Source organism: Osmerus mordax, chromosome 10, assembly GCF_038355195.1.
Source record: "Osmerus mordax isolate fOsmMor3 chromosome 10, fOsmMor3.pri, whole genome shotgun sequence".
In the NCBI taxonomy this organism is placed as follows: domain Eukaryota; kingdom Metazoa; phylum Chordata; class Actinopteri; order Osmeriformes; family Osmeridae; genus Osmerus; species Osmerus mordax.
In genome coordinates, this window is record NC_090059.1 from 11,381,377 (window position 1) to 11,402,700 (window position 21,324).

The following is a 21,324-nucleotide window of genomic DNA, read 5'->3' on the forward strand; positions in this document are numbered from 1 at the left end:
AGAGAGTAATGCACCAGAACACACCTGGCATGATGGCTCCATGGCTGTCTGACAGTGTGTGTGTGTGTGTGTGTGTGTGTGTGTGTGTGTGTGCAACCACCAATCCTCTAGTGACTAGACTGTGAATGTGATGTGTTTCTGTATGTTTTGATTCTACCATCCCAGAGAGCAATCAAAAACATCCTAACTTGGGCTGTTTCAATGGCCAATTTTCTGGTCAGTAGCAAACAAGTGTACGTGCATGCATACACACACCCAGCCCAAGATATTACAGGAGTGTGTTTGTAAAACAGTTAGGTAGAGAGGTGGTTATGAGCACTGGACAGAATGTTAAACAGGCACTCCGATGGAACACGGGGGCAGGAGCAACAGACTGTGTATCCATCTGAGGGTCTGTCCTTCCAGCGGTGTTAAACATATAGCACATTTATCAATCCATATATAGTTTGAATCCATAGACATGTTGAGTTTGACTCCACCTTTCTCTCTCTCTCTCTCTCTCTCTCTCTCTCTCTCTCTCTCTCTATCTCTCTCTCTCTCTCCCTCTCTCTCTCACTCCCTCTCCCTCTCTCTCTCTCTCTCTCTCGCTCTCTCTCTCCTTTCACCGTCACACACACTTCAGCCTTACTAAACAGACTCATTTTCAAAATCTATGTACAGAATACATGTGGTCCTTTATTCCTCAGTCTCTCATAACTGAGCTAAGGCAAAACAACTCAAATACTGTCAAATACCTAAAACCATACGAGTATTGGAATCCGTGTATTTGGGTCTACAGAGGGGGACCTGGGGAGTGGCAGCTTTGTAAGAGTGGAAGTCTGAGTTTACAGCAACACGGTAAAGATTGCGCTGCTGACTTATGGCAAACCACTGCTGTACCTCAAGAATGATTCTGTGGCGACAGATGGATCGACTGCAGGAGAGGGTGAGATGTGGCGTTGTGTTGAACTCACGGGGTGAGCAGGGCTGTGAGATCAACCTTGTTTTGCAGTTAAAACCAATGATTCAGATTCATCACTGCTCCGATTTCATGTTTTGTGAACTCGATTTATTTTACAGTTTGCAACAGCATAGCCATTTGTCAGGATGAATAAAAAGTTTTGTGTTTAATGTTGAATTATTGTGTCATCTGCTCATTGAGTGGTATTTGATAAAGAGCAGATTTCACATTTGTTGTCAATCATCTTCTACTTCTCAGGGTTTCATTTTATTTGATAGGACAGCTGACTGGAAGCTGACCTGGGGTGGAACCCTGAGCTTCCAATAGAATCATTCTCCCTAGATAGGAGACAAGGAAATAGGTTTAACATCATCTGACAAGGGAATTTAGGCATTATACAAATCCCTATCAAATATCAATAAGTATTGTTAGCCCAAAAATTGAGTCTGTGCAAATCATTATATAACAAATTTTGGCGAATCTTTTCTACATGTTATCAAACAAAGTTTACAGTGTACAACACCACAGTATACAGTTTGCTTCCCGTTTTCACTTCCTTTAACAGAAAATATTATGGTGGTGATAATAATGTCGAGGCAGACCTTCAAATAAAGTTCTACATACACAATTGTTGAATGAATTGTCCTCTCTGGATACTCTAGGGTAATGCCTGTGCATGAGGGTCCATATTAGAAAAGATATAGCAGTATCACAACTGTTATGATACCCTCTGTACAAGCAGTTTGTCATCATTAAAACATTCACCTACTGTGGTAAATAGTCTTCAGTCTTACAACCTGTTTCCCAGACACCCACACAGACTCAGGGTACTTTGTGCTGGTGCAGAGCAACAACCAAATCCTTAAACAAAAAATTCAACACCTTGTCCTAGACAAGAGGGGCAAATGACATTAAATATTTTCCTTGATTCTCTATTTCGGAGCAGAGTTCTTTAAATTAGACAATAAAGAACTGAAAGATATGGCATGACTGATATTACATACTATTTAGAGAGCTGTAATCTTTAATATTCTACACATTAAATTCCGTTGAACAAAGGGGAGTCAATGCTCTTATCAGACAACTGAGGTCCTCCTCAGCCTTCTCCTAGACTTAAGAAATATGCCAATGAAGATTCTTCATCAAAGGAGCCTCACGTGGCTATGCTGTAGACTGCATCTATGCTAAGTCACATCATGTTTCACAGTCATGGCGACTGCTGGATCTCTTCAGTCCAGTTGTGTTATAACAGCCTTTAATAAAGTACTGACTATGAAGAAATGGAGTACATTATTTGTGCAGATTATCATACTGTTACAGAAGTTAAAAAAAATAAAAAAAAATAAAGATGGTATCCATCATCAAGCAACCGATGCCAGACAACAAGAATAACATTCAAATCCTTAATGGCACAAAATGCTGACATTCACCCAAAACAACTAATCTTTGTTTACCATGAAAAACACATGGTATCTCAACCCCTCCCTCTACCTATCCCCTAAACACTGGAAATGAATTACAAAGCACTGTAGGCACTATGACCATGGAACAGGTTTTAAAAGGAGAAATCCAGTAATCGATGTGGGTCGCGTGGCCCCAGCAAGTTCAGATGTGGTCAGGAGAGAACAGGGTAGAAAATCTCCCTGATGTATCCGTATACGATTCATCTTCCTCATCCTCCTCTTCCGTGCAGGAGATAGTCAGAGAAGCTTGGTTGTATACTGGCCAGCCACAGGTGTTAGATAGGACCTGAGGGTGAGCATGGAGTCTATAAGAGTAGAGCCCCTTGCTCCTCCCCTCTGTCTCCAGGGCTCAGCTCTTTAAGAAAGATAGCAGGTTACAGGTTGTAGCTCCCACTGTTGTCAACATAGGCTCATTCTGTAGGCAGTGTAGGCCAGTAGAACACCTCTCCTTGGCTCGGACAGTCCAGGAGAAACGGCCGTGTTTTAGCCAATGACAACCTTCAATACTGTGTAAATGCACCAATCCATGTGGAGCACAGGGATCCACCTCATTGGTATCAGTTAATCGGGTAGGAGGTCAGAGGTTCTGTGGCAGAAGGATTAAAGGTCACCGCTTTGGGGCTCTGGGTTACGAGTTTCCTGGTTCCGACCGCGCCCCAGTCTGGGGAAACGTGACGAGGCCTTGGACCTGGCAGTCTTGGCCCCTCCCTCACTGGCCAGAGGCGTGTCACTGTGGTGGAACACACAGCAGTTAGAACACATTGGGTTCAGTTCCGATAAAGGACATCTAAATAAAAACCACTCCTGCAGTGAACCCCTTAATCACAGTACAGAACCACCATACTGTCTTCATTCATTAATTCATTCATTTAGCCGAACCTTTTTTTTTTATTCATTCATTCATTCCCCTCTGTTGTGCCCCGAAGCTATCACTCTCTGTTAAAGTACAAGCATTCTCTCTGCATAATGAAGGACCAGGCAGCAATCCACTGACTGAATGACTGGTTCTAATAATAGTGATCTCCCGTCAGCAGCCAGTTCTGTCTGCTAGTGAATGGATGTAATCTGAAGCCACTTAGTTGGGCTGCCAGCCTGCCGCTGCCGTGGTAACCCACTAGGCAACAGCAGGTGACCGGAGAGAACCCTGGAGAAGCAGAACATTGCATCAGCGAAGGTACATGGAGATGTACTCCACCATACCTAGTCATATAGAAGAAAGAAGAGAGAGAGGAAGGGGGGGTGGTGGGGCTGGAGGAATCCTTGTTTATAGTTGAGCATGTGTACATTGACAAGATGATTCCCCAAACCAAGCCATACTGCGTATCCAGTGTTTATGGACCCCACTGAGGCTAGACAAGTAGGCAGTAAAACAAGACTGCCCCAGAGGAGGAAACAAATTCACATACAGAAGAATGATGCTGACTTCATCATCCAACAAAGCCAGCACAGTTAAAAACAAGTATAAGCCCCCGAAGTAGAAACACTGCAAATAGCAAGCGAAAAGTAAGAAGAGGTTATGTTTGTGTTCTCTGCATGTGGTCTTTTTCTCTTTGGGTATCCTATGAATTCAGAATACTAATTATTCTGCTGCAAGGACTTATTGTAAAACTAAAACGTGAGATTAGACATGTCCTCACTGTCTCTAGGAAAGGTAGCAGGATGTCTTTCAACAACATCACAGAAGCAGCCAGCCTGCGGTGCCGATGTGTGAGTGTGTCCATGTGTGTGAGAGGGAAAAAATGAGAGAGAGTAAAAGAGAGAGACACACACACACCACACGTCACCCTGACATTGTGACCCACAGAATGCTATTACATAAGCCAAAATAGACAACCCAATAACAACATAAGCCAACACAACAAAAGGCAACAGGGACAGAATGTTATCTTTCCAGGAGTCTCTATTTACAGATGAAATACCACAAACCCCACTTGACACCAGCAGACAGAGAGGAGCTCACTAGGGATCTGAACTGGAGAACTGTCTCTCTCTACCACGATGTCATTCTATATCTTTCCCTTTCTCTCTCTCTGTCGCTCTTTTCCCTTATCTTCTTCTCTCCCATTCTGTGTCTCGCTTTCTCTCCACCTTCTGCTCTCGTTGCCACCGGTGACAATTACTTATCACGTTCTTATCAATCATTCACCATTCTCTACCTGTCCCTCTTCACACCCCTTCCCCCCAGAATGAGCGTGTTCGAACCCGAGCTCTTGGTGTCTCTGTTGTGGTAATGAAGCTCATTCCAAAGTAGCAGAGAATGTTAGTAAATACATTTCTCTTTGTATAGAGATATAAGAGTAGCACTATAGACTGTTGGTGTTCATTGTTCCTTGCTGGTGATTCGATCAGATGACCATCAGCCTCAACAAACAGGAAATGAGATTCCCTTTGGGACCTGTGATAGGTCACACTTGTGGAGTGGTGACAGGAAGTGGAACATTTGTGTGAGAATTTGACAGGAAATGACAAGATTCTAAACTGAGGGTCTGTGTCTCAGAAGTAGCCTGTGGAGTAGGTGGTTTGGAAAACAAAATGACGCACAAACAAGTGCAAGTACACACACAAACACACACACACACACACTGTTAAACAGTACTAATCAAGTATGTCTGATGTAATGGAACCGCGTCTATGCTTCAAACGTGTGTGTGTGTGTGTGTGTGTGTGAGCGTGTTTGTGTGTGAGTGAGTGAGTGAGTGTGTGAGTGAGTGAGGGAGGGTGGGAGGCAGGGAGAGCACTCACAGACAGAAAGGCAACAGCTGAAGCAGTGTCTCCTTGGTGGGCCGAGCAGAGAACTCTGGGAGAGTCTGGATCAGCTTGTTCATCACTATCCTGAGGTACGACTGCAGCTGCTTCCTCCTCTCCTCCACAAACTTAGAATCCTAAAGAACGGAAGGGGAGGAACATGTTCCAGTCAGTACATTAAGAGAAAAGGCCTCCTCCACACACTTGGCCTCCAGGGAGACTTAGTGTAAATACTACTTTGCAGAGTGTGAAGAGTAGGAGGCACACACTGAGTAGTGTGTAGCGTGGAAGTAGATGTAGATGCGACTCGGTGGGAGTGTGGAGACGTGTGATGATACGTGAGCTTAGCAATGGTTGCCAGGGCTGGGTTCGTGATTGTCACCAGGGAGACAGACAGTAACCGTGGTGAAGACACACAGTCACGCTGACACATGGATCTGGCCACGGTACAAAGAGGAGGAAGTGGAGGAGATAATGATGCTGCTGAGGAGCTTGACTGAGACCACAACTGATGATCTCTCTTCATACGAAAAGCACTTCTTTTTCTTTTTTTTTACTGTGCACTCCATGTAGCCTCCTGGATACATCATAGAAAATAATGAGGGCAGAACTCCAAGAACTGGGTTTGAAAAATAGGTTAAGGCTTTCAAAAACACCTGCCAGCCCACCTTGTCCAGTCTGCAGTAAAGAGGCTGCTGTTCTCTCTGTGTTTCAGTCCACAGACCCCATAACTCGTGGGTACTCCTGTAGATATCCCAACAGTGTCACTTTGTCACAACTAAATGCACAATACATATCCTATGTCAACAAAACATACAGAATACATGTATTATTCAGATCGGAGGTTGACATTATGACAGGCTCTGCTCCGTCTCTTGACATTGAACAGGGAAGTCCGGGCCAACGACTGACTTCTATGTTCAGACAATCAAAGACATAAAGTGTTTTAGTATGTTACACAAATCCCGTTCAGGCTGGTTAGTGGGTTGGCTTTCACACTTGGAGCAGAGTAGCCTTTTCACTCTCAGTCCAGAACTGACACACACAAACACACACACACACACACACACACACACACAGTAGCTCCCCATTACCAACTCAATGGGAGAGAGAGGGGGAAAAGGCAGTGGTGGAAATGGACCAATTTAATCTCAAATGAAAGAGTGTAAGGAGGGTGAAAGGAGCAAAGGTAAAAAAATAAAAAAAGAAAGAAAGAGTGTAAGGAGGGTGAAAGGAGCAAAGGTAAAAAAAAAAAAAAAAAGGTTAAAAAAAATTCCTGAGTGATGAGGGTGTGGAGAGTGAAAACCTGACAGTTAGACACCGACAGTCCCCGGCTTTGAAGTCCTCTTCACCCTCCCCCTCCTCCTGCACTTTGTACCCCACATGAAGCACTGAGCTGACAGGCAACGTGCAGGTCTCAGCCCACCAGCTGAGACCTGCACCAGTAGAACATCCCAACACAGCTTGACAGGAGACCACAGGAGCCACATGTGTTTCCATCCCAGTGGAGGAGCTGCCTGGCAGCTTCGTCCATGCCTCATCCATGCACCTGTGTGTGTGATAGCAATGCTAGGGCTGCCCGTAAGCTCCCGTAAGCTAAAGACACACACAGGTGCTGGACTGCAGCTATTAACTTAGCATAATGTTATACACCTTCAGCTGTTTGGGTATTTGGTGCAGGTTTGTCTGCTCCAAGCCCCCAGGCTGAGGCCAGCCCCTTGGCTCACGTCTCTCAGGATCAGGTATGTAAGGAGCGTGTTTAAAACACGTGATGACGCAAGGCCCTTGGCGTGTAATGAGGTTAGCCACGGTGTACCAATGAGGGTCATAATGAGGCTCATGAAAGGAAGTGTGTGTTTTCTGCTACTTGATCTTCAGTGACAGCTCTCTTGATGTATCCATCCCAGAGACATGACATGCATGGTCCACACACTTAAAAGGCTGAGTAGACTCAACAGCATCTCTCTTTCCACCTCCTTTTCTTTCCCTCTTTCCTTCCTAACATTAGCATTTCTCCATCATTAAGGGGCAACAGATCGAGATGTAAGAACGTAAGCTGTAAGCCCTGGAGCCCCGGAGCCCTCCAGCTCTGCTACCAACCAGCAGTAACCCTCAGTAGCTGTAGACACACGATCCACGCATCCATTATTACTGACAGATGAGAAAAAGAGAGAGAGAAAAAGAGAGAGAGGGGAGGAAAGGGGTTCAAGAGAGAGAGAGGAAAAGAAAATGAGAGGGGGAGATAAAGTGGGAAAAAAGAAAAAAAGGGAGAAAGAGAGGGAAGAGAGCAAGGAAGAGAGAAATATTAAAAGAGAGAGATATCCCCTGGAGTGCAACTGAAATCAAGAACCCAGTTTAGTTGATCTGTTCAACTAGTCTCCTTTCACTGCTATCTCCATAGCAGCCTAGAGGGCCTGGTACAGAAATGATCAGATAGAGGGGGAAGCTTTTAGCCGCCACACCGTTCTGTAGCTGAAGGAAGGGGGGGAACTAAAGCTCGTCTCTACAAAGTGCTCCTCCAGAGCGCCGAGAGAGGGAATGACAGGAGACAATGACAAGATTAGAGGCGACATGACAGCTAATCTCAGCAGGCCCACTGTTTACACACACTTTCCAGAGATACAAACACACACATTTGGAAATCTACACAAAACATACAAACACACACTTGTAAATACAAACCTTTTTCAAAATGGATGCCCCTCTGTCTCTGGGCTTTTAGCACTAACTAACTTCCTCCCTCTCTCGGCCTAAACCTGCCACCAAGACCACAGCACTTCTCTGTGTCTGGTTGACAAACATACTAACTCAACATACAGACCTGTACAGTCCTCACACCTGCTCCTCTCTGCCCCTCTGTCAGACCTGCTCCTCACTGCTCCTCTCTCAGACCTGCTCCTCACTGATCCTCTCTTAAACCTTCTCCTCTTTAGTCCCTGAGGCCTGCTTCCAAAAACAGGCTTCTCGACGCAGGAAGAATGGAGCATAAGAGAACGAGAGGATGCAGACATGAGACACAGGGAGAGGGAGAAATAGGGAGGGCAGTGAGCAAAGAGAGTAGTAGGGCAGAAAGGAGGGTAAAAGTAAAAGACTCAGAGGTAATGGTTATATTGGCCATGGGCTTTATCATCCTGCCATTTCTCTCCATCTGCCCAGATGATGGCCAGGTGACCGCAAAACAAACTCCTGTCAGGGGACAGAGCAGCCTGCAGCCTGGGGATACATTAACATGGCACATGTAAAATACACTACAAGGAGCCTATATACAGCATGGGCACACAGGAGAGTTACACGTGCTTACGAGTGACTGGCTGACAGGCAGTAGGAAACTGATGACTCACACTGACCTCTAGATCTAATTGGCTTTACAGAGACTGACTTTGAGGATGGGAAGCTTGGTCTGTCTGGGTGTCTCCTAAACACACATTTTCATTCTCTTTGTCACACACACACACGCACACACACACACACACACACGCACACGCATGCACAGCACCCCCAGTGACTGAGCTCTCTCTTTCCTGTCACGCTCTGCTCTTTGAAGGCTGGTCCAGACCAATGTTTTGGCCTGCCACGGCATCCAATCAGAGCACAGCATAGCGGGGGAATGAGGTCAAGACCAAATGTTCTTAGAAAAGGTTGAAAGGAAGATGGAAGGAAGGGGGTGAAAAGAAGAAAATGAAAAAGAGGAAGTAGCTCATGGAGGTGGTGTGGGAGGGGGGGGGTGTGTGCTTGAGTGTGGGGTAACTTCTTCTTTTAGAGATATGGAGAGTTGACACAGCAATTGCAACCCACAGAACTGTGTGTGTGTGTGGGGGGGGGGGGGGGGGAGAGGTATCAAACAGATAACAGACAGAGACATAGAGAGAGGGAGATATAGCTGGAGCACAGCACCTTGTTTCCTAAGGCTTTTTTGGGAGGGAAGTTGAAGGTGTCTACTTGAGGGAACTGTGTTCGTAGGTGGCTGTGAAGCGCCCGGAACTCAGTATAGCGCCGGTAGACGTTCCACTCGTTGTCAAGGATACGGATGTACACCTGGGGGCAAGTAGGACAGAGAGCGACAATCATGAGAAACAAAAAGGCAATCATCACCAATAACAACACACACACAACAATAACAAATTACGTGGTTGTCATCAAAAAAACACTAGACGCTTCCCAATCAACAACATCCACAACAACCAACCTCCATGTTATTGTGTTGTGAGACCAAAGTTTCAAGGTGTTCAGCCAGCATGTGTCCGCTGCAGTGGAGGGCCAAATGGTGAGCAGCAGATAGCCGTGCCCTACAGCACGCTAGCTGAAGACCTTGTGAGCGGCCAGTGTGTCAGTGACGTGTCTCTATTCCGGGTCGAGGGCCAGTCGTCAAGGGCCAGCCAGGGCTGCACAGGGGCCGGCCTGCTAGCTTCACACCCCATTAGAGAAGCACAGAGTGGCTTTGTTCAAGCAGTCTAGTGCAGACACACACCGGAGATTGACGCAACAGGATAACAGAAGCTATTATATGTGGAGGACTGAGAATGATGTGGGGTAGGAAGAGGGGGGGAGAGTAGAGATAGGGAGAAAGGGAAGTGAGGGAAGGATGGACATATTCTATTTACACCTGAATAAGAAGACAGTGAAAGTCTGAGAGGGAGAGAAAGATAGAGAAAGACACAGATATCCTTTTTTTTGTCCAATTTGTCATCACATCATTCCTAACTTATGCCAGAATGGCCAGCTGTAGAACATCACGCCCCCCACACACACACACATACACACAAGCCAACATCATACACACACACACACAAGCACCCCAGCCAACATCACACACACACGTGCACACAAATACACATTGAGCAAATTGCTCCATCATAGAGCATGATTAAGGCAGTTGCCCTCACCCTTCCTCCTTCTCTCTCAACATCAAATAACAACCTCATGCCGTATCAAAGCTAACTTAATCCACTTTGGGCTGGTTCATTAGCATACCTATATATGGAAAACACATCATTCTCCAAACCCACCACTGCTTCCTCCTCACTAATTGCAAATTAATTCTTTCATTATCTTTCACAAAATATCGGAGCAAATCCAACGTTGGCTGGCGTTTGCATTTGAAATGGTCTCTTTGTTTCCCTGATAAAAAAAACATAATCAAGTACGACACTGCCTAACTCAGCTGGACTGGGTCCAAATGCTTCTGATAGCGTTGAGCCCATTAAGTGTGACCCCGTTTAAAAATCAGACTAAGAATACTGAATTACGCTGAATTACGCTTAGAAACAAATTGTGAAACGAAGAAAAAGTGTAAATACAAATAATTAGCATAAATCAAGTCAAGATTAATTTAATTTTGTACAACTGTAACCTGGCCAAAGTTCTAGCAGCTTGTTCTGGCGTTGCTGTAGCACTAAGTAGACACATTATGTCAGCACAAGTGTAATGTACAGTATGAACTTACCACATTTCACATCTTAAGTTAATATATTCAGTTCCTACATGTGATATATATTTTAAGCAGTTTACACTTGAAGAGTGGAATTTATATGTATTCATTTAGCCCACACATATCCACAGCGACATACATCCAGTATAGTGCTATGCTAAGTGCAGCCTGTAATCAAGGACTAGAAGAGCACAGTTCTAACAGTACTACAGGGGTTAGTGACATATAGTTCCTCTTTTGTTATCATCATCTAAGTACTCTACTTAGGTGTACTACAAAACGGCATCACAAAAGGTCATTCTTGATAAGCCTGAATCAAGTCTGACTCATCTGCATTTTTACTGTCAGACAGGCAGATGAAAGATGATGTCACTAACTTTAAGTGTGTGTTTCTGCTAATTCTTTAGATGAAATTCAGTGTTCCGTCTGTGTTAGGCTAGCATTAGTATCAGAGTCATTGTCAGTCTGCTAGCCACATCTGACAGTCAAGCAAATAGTTGGAGCCCAGCTGTGGTAAAAGCAATCCTCCAATCCTCTCCTGATGAAACCCCTACAGGGTGACCGGTTGCATGTCTCACAACAGGACGACACTGCAACCATCAGACACAGAATGGCGCCCCACTGACCCCCATGGCTAAGGTGATTTCCCAAGCTTTCTAGAATAGACATGGACTTCAGTTTCTGATGCCATGTGAAAACAAGACTTGAATAAAACCCTCCTTATACCTGCCCTATCACTGGTGACTGACAGCTTTCAGTAGTCCTTAAAGAACATCTAGGTTTATGAAGTGAAAGAAGGGGAGGAGAGGGAGAGGTAGGGAGCTCAAGAAGAACAGAACTCATAAGACGAGCAGAGTGTCCTTCATAATTCAATTTAATTAAATATTTCCACAACTTTATATGTGTGTGTGTGTGTGCGTTTGTGTGTGTGAGAGAGAGAGGGGGAAAAGTAGTGTATGAGGTATGCAGTGGAGCGGTAGGGTTTACGCCCCCTGCTCCCTCCTCTCTTTAAGTCCACTCTGGGACAAAACATTTGGCAAATTAGGCAGAAAATAGAATCCATTTGGAGGATTGCAGGACTGGGAGGCCAGGGAGCCATGAGAGAAGATAAGGAGAGAGAATCTTTTCATTAGAAACATTCAACAGCATCTGTGTGTGTGAGTGTGTGTGTGTGTCTGTGTGTGTGTGTGTGTACGCGTGTCTGTGTGTGTACGTGCATGCATGAGTGTGTCTAAGGAGCAGATACCCTTCCTGGTGACATTGGGTCTCTGTGTTTTTGACTTGCTTTTAACTAAAGCACAAGAGCTACTTCTGCCGAGGACTGTAAATGGTGTGAAAAAGCCCCATTAAAAGCCAGCTGCATGCCGGCAGTCGTCCCAGTGATGCGCTCGTCCGGAACATGCCCCCTTCCCCTCAGTGGAACCAACCTGGGTTCCAGAACATCGAGTGTTCCATCATATGGAACTATCCCAGGTAGAGCAATAAAAGTGTGAGATATTTACCTCACCCCTAAAAGACTGTCTGGCTGTTTTAGTGTGTATGCCCCCCCCACTGCCTTCATACCCCTCCACTCACTGGCAATGAAAGTGTTTTGAGATGGGGGTGGAGTTGTGTGTGGCATTTAAACATTAACACTAGGATGATTATTTGTAAAACAAACACACACCTTCAGTCTGTCTCGTGTTTTTTCTTCAGGCACAATCATTTAGAGGCTGGACCACAGACAAATCACAAGCAGAGAGCCATATGCTGGTATTTAATCTGGGTTGGGATTGGCTGGAGGGAGGAGGGCTCTTTATCTCTGACAGGAAGGAGGGAGGATTTTTGAAGGTTGAGGTTTTTAAAACACTGCTGTTTGTGGTTCTTTCTCTCTCTCTCTATTTATCATAAAAATGTATCACCACAGCTTTTATCATCATTGTTTCACTCATCACAAGCTCTTTGAGAGTAGCAGGATCGATATGAAGCTGGCCGGTGGATGTCAGAGAGTGATGGATACTCTGAGACTGAGCTGGAAACTAACCCAGAGATCTGTCTTCAGGAACCCAGAGAAGACAGGTTTGAACCTCTCCCTCTCTTTTGTTCTTTCACCCCCCCCCCCCCCTTCTGTTTCCCTCTCTCTCTCTCGACTGTGTTTAAAGGTTTAGTCAAGTTGATCCAACTATCTTCAGCCTAGATTTGCCCCTCTCCTGACATACTGCATTATGCTCACTCTGCCTCTTTAATGCATTGGTAGTAGATGTATCTCTTTTTCTCAATCTGTCTCTCTTTTTTTGAGACAAGGATGAATGAATGAGTCATACGCGGACTGAACACTGCTCTAATGAGCAAGAAGAGAACAAGCAAATGAATAAGGATGAAGCCCAGTACACAGGAGCCAGAAAGAGAGCTGAAACTGATCGAATCTTTTCATCTCTCTCTCCATCTCTCTCTCCATCTCTCTCTCCTTCTCTCTCTCCTTCTCTCTCTCCTTCTCTCTCTCCTTCTCTCTCTCCTTCTCTCTCTCCTTCTCTCTCTCCTTCTCTCTCTCATGTGAAGGTGTTCATGATACTGTAGTGGGAGAGGTTATTCTTGTGCACAGACAATCCTAATCATTCGGCAAATGTACACAGATCTCTTATTACTTATTTTGCAAAGACGTGACTGATGTTCCATTGTGTCCGGCTTTGTACAATTAAAACTCTATATCGATTCCTCTCAGCCTTTTGAAAGCCTGCTCTGAATAATTCTGCTCATTTACCCTGGAGATTTAATTTATGATTAAGTGATACAGCGGAGACGATCATTCTCATCATCATCATGATCAACATTGATCATTACCACCATCATTATCATTATCGTCTCCCCACCGTCACTCAAACACAGTCATTATCATATCCAGAGCCATCCCAGGCATGATCATCATCATTATGTTCATTAAAAGTATCAGAATCGTAATGGACAGTTTTACATAGGGATCTATTGTAATATATACACATACACAATAATTTAATCAGCTAAAGCTAAAATCTTCCTTGTCTGTTAAGAGTTTTACGCACAAATGAGGAGGATGCACCTTCCAAGCACCTTCCTTCCCTCCTTTTCTCCTTGCTTCCTTCCCTGTCTCCTTGCTTCCTTCCCTCCCTTTCTCCTTGCATCCTTCCTCGGTATCTGTGCCACTCTTTTCCCCACTGCTGGAGATAGACAGATTAAAACCAGTAACACATTTCCCACGGTGCACCTCTCTGGGGAGCGTGAAAATTGACCTATCAGGAGGCAGTGTGCCCACACAGAATGGGTGTCAATGAGGACATCTTAATTATTCATTTAGAGTCTGATTTAGGTGGTTTGTATGTGCATACTAGACCAGTAGAAAGGGTCCCTAAAATAGCTTATATTACTGTAAATTGGAAATGTGTATGTCTCTGCCACTGTGCTCTACAACTGAAAATGAAATCCATAAACACACAGATGAATACTGTTGGCACACACACCTCTAATAAGAGAGTGAGGAGTATCCGGGATCACTTTAGGGTGGAGGGGGTGGGGGGGAGAGGAAGGGAGAGAGGGGAGTTATCAAACCTCATTAGCCTAATAAAAACATGGAAAGCTTTCAGTGGGCCTGACTGTGTGTAGAAGTGACTGGCTCAGCTGCTTTCTGCTGATCAAAGAGAATAGCTCAGTTGGAATAGAGCCTGGTGAATCCTGGGTACTGGAACCGTGCCCTCACCGTACCCCAGTACAGTTGGTACACTCTTTGGGCACTTGAGCTAAAACTGAGAGAAGAGGAGAGGGATGGGGGAGTGAATTATAGACTAATGGAGACAGACAGAGAAAAGGAAGTGTGAAAAGAGTGAGGGAGAGAGAGACTACAGGAAATAAAGGGAGAGAGGGAACCGAGAAAGGGATAGGGAGTGTAAATGTGTCATGTGCAAGTGTAAAAGACATGACTTGTTCTTCTCTAACTAAGCCATAACTCAATAACTGAAGGTGGCATTTTTTTTTCAGCTGAGAAGCTGTGGGTCTGATTCTCTCGAAGAACTGAGAACTGCAATCAGAAGTGATTGGAACGGTATTTGTTGATGATAATGTAGAGGGGGTGAGGCGATGCCGGAGAGAGGGAGGAAGAGAACGACCAGGAAGGAGGAGGGAGGGGGGGATTGTACAGTACACCCAGCAAAACAGAGAGCGGGGACGGGAATGGCCGTGAAACCAGTAATGGAGGGACAGAAATAAAGGTGCTGTGTTTGTGAAAGTGCTGTGACAGAGAGCGAAGAACAGATACCCAGAACTATGCGGGGGAGGGAACTGCTTGCAGAGTCAGAGTGTGTGAACGAGAGAACTGTGAAAGAGATCTTCAGAGGAGGTCTTAGTCACCCTACCTCTTACGTCAGGAGATACAGTGGACAGGCCCAGACAAGCCAGACACTTGTCTCTGGAAGGAAGTCAGGTGTCAGAGGAATGTTTTCCTGCTGACGTCAGGGATGAAAGCAGGACAAGTTGTAATGGTGGAAATTCAAGTGGCACTGTGTAGATCTGAGTAGTCAAGAGATGTGGTTTTAATACAATTTATTTAGATTATACAATTACGTAATATTAAACAAAGCTTTGCTGATCAGTCATTACGAAGGAGGTGCTAGAGCCACAGGTCGTTCGCAAGAGTGATGAAGAACAACCCTAAAACCCTGCCTTATATAAACTTTAGATCAAATGGTTCTTCTGATGGTCAATCTATCAATGTAGCAAACTCTGTGATTGGTCAGCACTGCTCAGTGACAGTTTGACTCCATACCAAGTGTCCCACAGTTCTTTGATGCCCCAGCTCCCTCTCTAAAGAAGGAGATGGTTAATGATACACAAACAGGACACAGGACACAATCTCCTTGGCCAAAAGGTTAGGTCACTAAGACCTCCAACCCCCAGACCTAACTAAGACCCTCTGGCTCTTAGTTAGGTATCATAAAACAACACCATAAATACCTTAAGACAATCTAAGTGTCCATTCTACAGAGTAAACCACACCACAGAGCCTCAGTTTCTAACATTTGTCTGTCTATAACAAAGGAACTTACTTTTTACCGCTTAAAGAAACATAGATATTGTAACTATATCAAAAACTGCCATAACACAAGTACAGAATGGACTGCGTCTGACTACATAGAAACACAACATGCTGAACATTTTAGTCCATTTTAGTCAACATCCTACCGAGAGGCCGAAAGAAAAAAATATATATAATAAAAAAGAGAGAATGTTACTTGAGCATTTAAATGTCTTATTCATCCATCATCTCCCAGCCCACCCCCCCCTTTTCACTCTCCTCCGCGGCAACAGAAACTCCTTTTCACTCACAAAGCGAGACTAAACATAGATGATCAAGAAGCAGAAACGGCTGAGTGCCCTTCCTGTCTGTCCATCCCAGTGCATCTCACAAATGACTTGTCTTTTTCCTCATTACACTCAGCCTTATAATAGCCTCTTTGTTGGTATTGCACGAGTGAGAGACAATGATCTGCAGCCGCCGTTACATTGTCTCTTTATTAGCGAGGGCGGAAGGAGAGGAGGGGTGAGGGATGGAGCAGAGAGGAAGAGGGGAAGAGGATAGAGAGTGTGCCTCCTCTGTGAAGAACAAAACAGTGACGATGATGTGGAAGATCTACTGGAGTCTGTGTCAGCACCCATGGACTTGTTCCGCTTCGAGAGGTTGCGATAGAGAGTGGGAGAGAGATGGCGGAGGGGGGGGGGGGGAGAGAAAGACAAGGGGCAGAGGGAGCAAGAGGAAGAGGAAAGAGAGAGGGTGAAAAATAGAGGGGTATAGGAGAGAGAAAGAAAGATGGATGGATGGATGGAGAGTGAGGCTTCAGAAATCCCAAGACAGGAAATAAGAGTACAAGCAAATTGTAACCGCCATAATGTCCTGTAATGTAATGATAGAACGAAAATCTCAGCGCCCCCCCCCTCTCTCTCTGGCTTTCCTGGCTTCTCTGCCTGCTTTCATTTTGTTTATCATCTATGCCAATTTCAGCTTAGCTTAAAGAACCTGCTTTGTTTATGTGGGCAAACAGGTATGTTCACTAGGTAGTTGGACAACCGAGGAGAGTATAGAAGAGTTCAGCACATTTCAATATAGTTTTGTGTATAATAGTAATTGAGTACTATACAGAAGAGAAGAGTAGAGAGTTCAGAAGCACTGACTACAGCAGAGCAGTGAGGAGCAGAGGAGATCAGAGTTCCTGGTGGTTGATGTGACAGGGCTACCTGCTTAGAACTGGAACATTGTGATTCAGAGAGGGTTCTAAAACTCTAATTCTGAAAATGGTCCCTTGGTCCTCCTCGCAAGGTTATTCTTCCCTGTGGCAGGTTAACAAGGGCTTTTTAAAAAGATGTATTTCTTATTCACACAAAAGAACAGACTGATGCCCCATTCAGCACTCAGGCTCCTATCCTAAAGTCCTATGAGAGAGTTACACACACATACACACACACACACACACACACACACACACACAGGCTAACACTCCCCATCCATCAGGCGGTACTCTGAACAATGGTGGTGTTTCCATAGGGATCCATTACACTGAGAGATCCAGGAGAAGCAGAGTGTGGACCAGAATACAACCCATTAGCCATCCCCCTCTGCCAACCATGGCTCACACACGTCGCCCCAGAACACACACACACACCTTACCTGGTAGACATGGTACGCATTAGCGGCTCGTCCTTGCAGGAAAACAGAGGGGATCCAAACGTTGATTAGAGCACGGTGTGCCCTGGAGGACACACAAACACAACCGCACTTTCAAGATGACTCCAAGGATATTGTACATCCATCCATCAATAGAGGTCAACTTACATTTGACTCTGATCCCAGTCTGCATACAAGTAAACATAATTCTAGTCAATACTAGTGAGTGTCATACTAGTCAGTACTATACTCGTTTAAAACATATTCGAGTTGAACCCAGCCCTTCAGTGTAGGTTTCCTTTCTAAAAGAAATACGTATTTTTGAGCTACGTTTCTGGACAGGGGGTTAGAGTTGGGGCAAACTCTGCTTTTCCAGATCTTTTCAGACGGACTTTGCAAGAAAAAGGGTGAAAGGAAGATATGGAAATATTGGGGCTGAGAAAAGAGGGGGAGTTGGAGATATGTCAGGAAGCTGTCTGTCTGAGGTGATAACGGTGAGATCGGTCCAGAGATAAGAGTTATCGACTGTAGGTAGAACAGGCCTATGCTGATGGGACATACAGGCAGACAGAATGCGGAAATAAAAATACTTCAGAGATTAAATGGGCGATATAGATATAAAATATATATATATAGAGAGAGAGAGACAGAGAGGGGAAGTTTCACTTACGTTTCAAAGTCTGATAAACTGGGATCATCTGACGTCTGACTCAGGTCACCTGGAACCTGTCCAATCAGGGGAGAGGGAGGAAGAGAGAGAGAGGGAAGGAGGTAGAACGTGAAGGACAGACAAAAAGAAGACAGTAGATAACAATAAACCGATAGGTAGATGGGGGGGTTGAGAGAGACAAAGATCAACACAGATAAAGAGGGAAAGAGAGCGAGAGATAAAGAAAGAGAGAGAGAGAGATTGTTAGCAAAACAGATGCAGTTGACACTCAATTTCAATTCCTCCAGTGCTCTCCTCTGTCATCCTAGAGAGCAATGTGGTGAGGAGGCCAGGATGCAGAGGGTCTTGGAGAGAGCAAAACAGAGAGAGGATCTGGAGGAGAACAGAGAGAGGCTCTGGAGGGGTAGAGGGGAACAGAGAGAGGGTCTGGAGGGGTGGAGGGGAACAGAGAGAGGGTCTGGAGGGGAACAGAGAGAGGGTCTGGAGGGGTGGAGGGGAACAGAGAGAGGGTCTGGAGGGGAACAGAGAGAGGGTCTGGAGGGGTGGAGGGGAACAGAGAGAGAGTCTGGAGGGGAACAGAGAGAGGGTCTGGAGGGGTGGAGGGGAACAGAGAGAGGGTCTGGAGGGGAACAGAGAGAGGCTCTGCAGGGGTGGAGGGGAACAGAGAGAGGGTCTGGAGGGGAACAGAGAGAGGGTCTGGAGGGGTGGAGGGGAACAGAGAGAGGGTCTGGAGGGGAACAGAGAGAGGGTCTGGAGGGATGGAGGGGAACAGAGAGAGGGTCTGGAGGGGAACAGTGATGCTAGGAAACTACTGAAGTAGAACACTGTGACATTACCCAGCTCAGTCGCCATGACCATCTCTAGACAGAGAGATACACATTTACCCGCACATACACACACACACACACATAAAAGTGGTATCCCTTGCAGCCACAGCTGAGTGAATGTGTCCATCTCTGCCACTGGCGGCTGCATTCAAGGATCATCACTATACAATTCCTCTGGGCTCCTCAGCCTCTAACGCCTAATTGGGTGGCTTGTGTGTGTGTGTGTTTGAGTGTGTGAGGGAGTGTGTATTTCTGTGTTACCTGACTGTGCTGTAAGGGATGCTTCTATAATCTGTGTGATTCCACAAATCCTCTCCACCATACAATGTAATTGTATATCTCACAATGATTACCTTACATCCTCTACAGTTCCCCATCACTAGCATCCAATGACCAAGACTAGACCTGGCCAGGTCAGCCGGTCCAGTCAGTCAGCTGGACAGTCAGTCAGCCAACCAGCTAACTGGCCTGACGGCCAGCCAGCCAGCCAGATGGACATTCACCCAGGCACCTAGTTATAAGCCAGGACAGCTGGTCTGGAGAGCTGTGGAATAAGAGAGGCTCTATCTGACTCCTAGGGCTGCCATGCATCAGTAGAGTAACCAAGGGTGATAGGGGAATGGGATGATGGGGGAAAGTAAGGAAGGAGGTAAAAGAGGAGAGGAGGGGGCAGCGACTGGGTCCGGAGGGGCGCCCAGTTGGTGTGTGTGTGGTGGGAGGACAGTTTACAGTATCATGAATCCTGTGTTACTGTGTGTCAGTATGTGAGATTTTAAGTGTTGCTTGTGTGTGTGTGTGTTTGTCGGGGGGTCACTCACCGGGCCTCTGAGGTCAATGAGCTCCTGTCTCATCTGGACAATGAGGTTGTCCTTAGCCATGAGAGAACGGTAAAGCCTCTCATTAAACTCAATCAGCTCCCCGTGCATCTCAGCCACCTGCAACACACACACACACAGGTCAATATACGCGTTCCTAAAAATGCAGACAGGGGCTGCTCACAACATACACCCAACCTCCTATAGGTTTGCATCAGTGGAATACAGAGCTGGGGGTGCAGTATCCGGAAGGATCCAGAGATGTCAGAGGGATGACATCCCTACCTCCCTCCCAGCTGCCCTCAGCCTTGATCAACCTGGACATGCTGATGATGGCCTCGTGTCCGCTCCAGCGCTCGGCTCTGTGCGGTGTGCATGCAGGACTGGTTGCAGGTTGGTGTGTGTGCGGAGGCCCTAAATGACCTGGACGTGTGGACGGATGTCTGTCACCGGTGTGTGTCAGGGCCAGTGAGCAGCAGTGAAGGGCGAGACACACTCATTGTTCTGGGAACAGCAGGTGTCACAGCAGGTTAGAGAGCAGGCTGTCTGACAGGCAAATTATGTCACAGTTGGCACACCTGTCTTAAATACTGGACCCGACACACACCGGCGCATACACACACTTGAAAGTACACGCACATACACACACTCACAGTGGCTTGTTCTTCCACCACTACTACCAACAGCACCAGTCATGTCCCTACAGACAAAGTGGTGTCACCTTTGACAGCTCCCTTCTGGAGAACGCAGAGTCCCAATCACAATGGTTCCACAGGTTCCACACAGCCCTCTCAGAACCCACAGAACAGGACTCGACATTCCCAGAATCTCCCTATGCCATCCAGCTAGTCATCACTCCTATTTATTTGCGCCAGCGGAACTCTCAAATTGGACATTAAAAAGACGGAATGAATTTGAAGCGTGAACGAATCCAATTAGTTCCCAGTGAGAGCGAGCTAATCAGTTTGTTATTCGCCAGGGCGGACCGGACCTGCTGTCACATGGCACCCGTCGTGTGTTTGGAGCCTCGCCATCGACCAGTGCTAATGCTAGCACTAGCAATTCAGTTCAACAGCCTCTCTTCCATTCATTAATCACAAGGGAGGAGAGGCCGGCATTCACACACAAATAGGTTGGCTGTTCCTAGCTGGGTGGTTCTGCTCTCTGGAACAGGCGTCGTGAGACAGCAGTGAGTGTACGATTACTGCTAGGGATGATCGACGGCACGGACGCCGCACCCACAGCTGATGACATGGGCGGTGCAGCCCCCTTGGGTGACAGCTGATGGAGGTGGAGACTCATGTCTACTGGGTGAACTAGGATGGGGGACTGAAGAAAAGGAGGAGGGATGAAGGGATCTGCCTGGGGGTGAAGCGCGGTGCCGAAACAGAAATGCTGAATAGGCCACAGTAACAACCTGGCAGTCCCTCTCTACATCCCACTCTCTCTCTCTGTCTCTCTCTCTCTCTCTCTCTCTCACCACCTCTTTGTCTCTGTATTTCCCTCCGTCTCTCACATTATCTCTCTGTTTCTGTGTCTCTCTTGAACACACTATCCCTGTCCTCTCCCCACTCCCACGATGACAGCCGGGATGAGCAGTATGAGTTGAGGTGGCCTGAATAGGGATGTTCAGCATCAGCACAACTCCACAGCATGGCAGACATGAGAGCGTCAGTCAGCCCTAACTGGACATGAAGCCGAGCGTGAGGGAGAGAGGGAGAGTGTGTGGGTACACTGCCTCTCTAGAAACAGGATGTGACACAAGCATGCAA

General features: G+C 46.1%; 1 protein-coding gene across 1 annotated transcript in view; it reads right to left on the bottom strand.

Annotated features, from left to right (window-relative positions):
• Positions 1-739: 739 nt before the first annotated feature.
• Positions 740-21,324, bottom strand: part of snx29 (sorting nexin 29) — a 47,878-nt gene continuing 27,293 nt past the window's right edge. Inside the window, exons 16-21 of the mRNA XM_067245371.1 lie at positions 19,556-19,672; positions 17,911-17,966; positions 17,244-17,325; positions 9,043-9,183; positions 5,146-5,285; positions 740-3,133 (exon numbers count right to left, since the gene is read on the bottom strand). Coding sequence (XP_067101472.1) covers positions 3,004-3,133; positions 5,146-5,285; positions 9,043-9,183; positions 17,244-17,325; positions 17,911-17,966; positions 19,556-19,672 — 666 coding nt within the window. The 3' untranslated portion in view covers positions 740-3,003. The remainder of the gene's footprint in view (positions 3,134-5,145; positions 5,286-9,042; positions 9,184-17,243; positions 17,326-17,910; positions 17,967-19,555; positions 19,673-21,324) is intronic.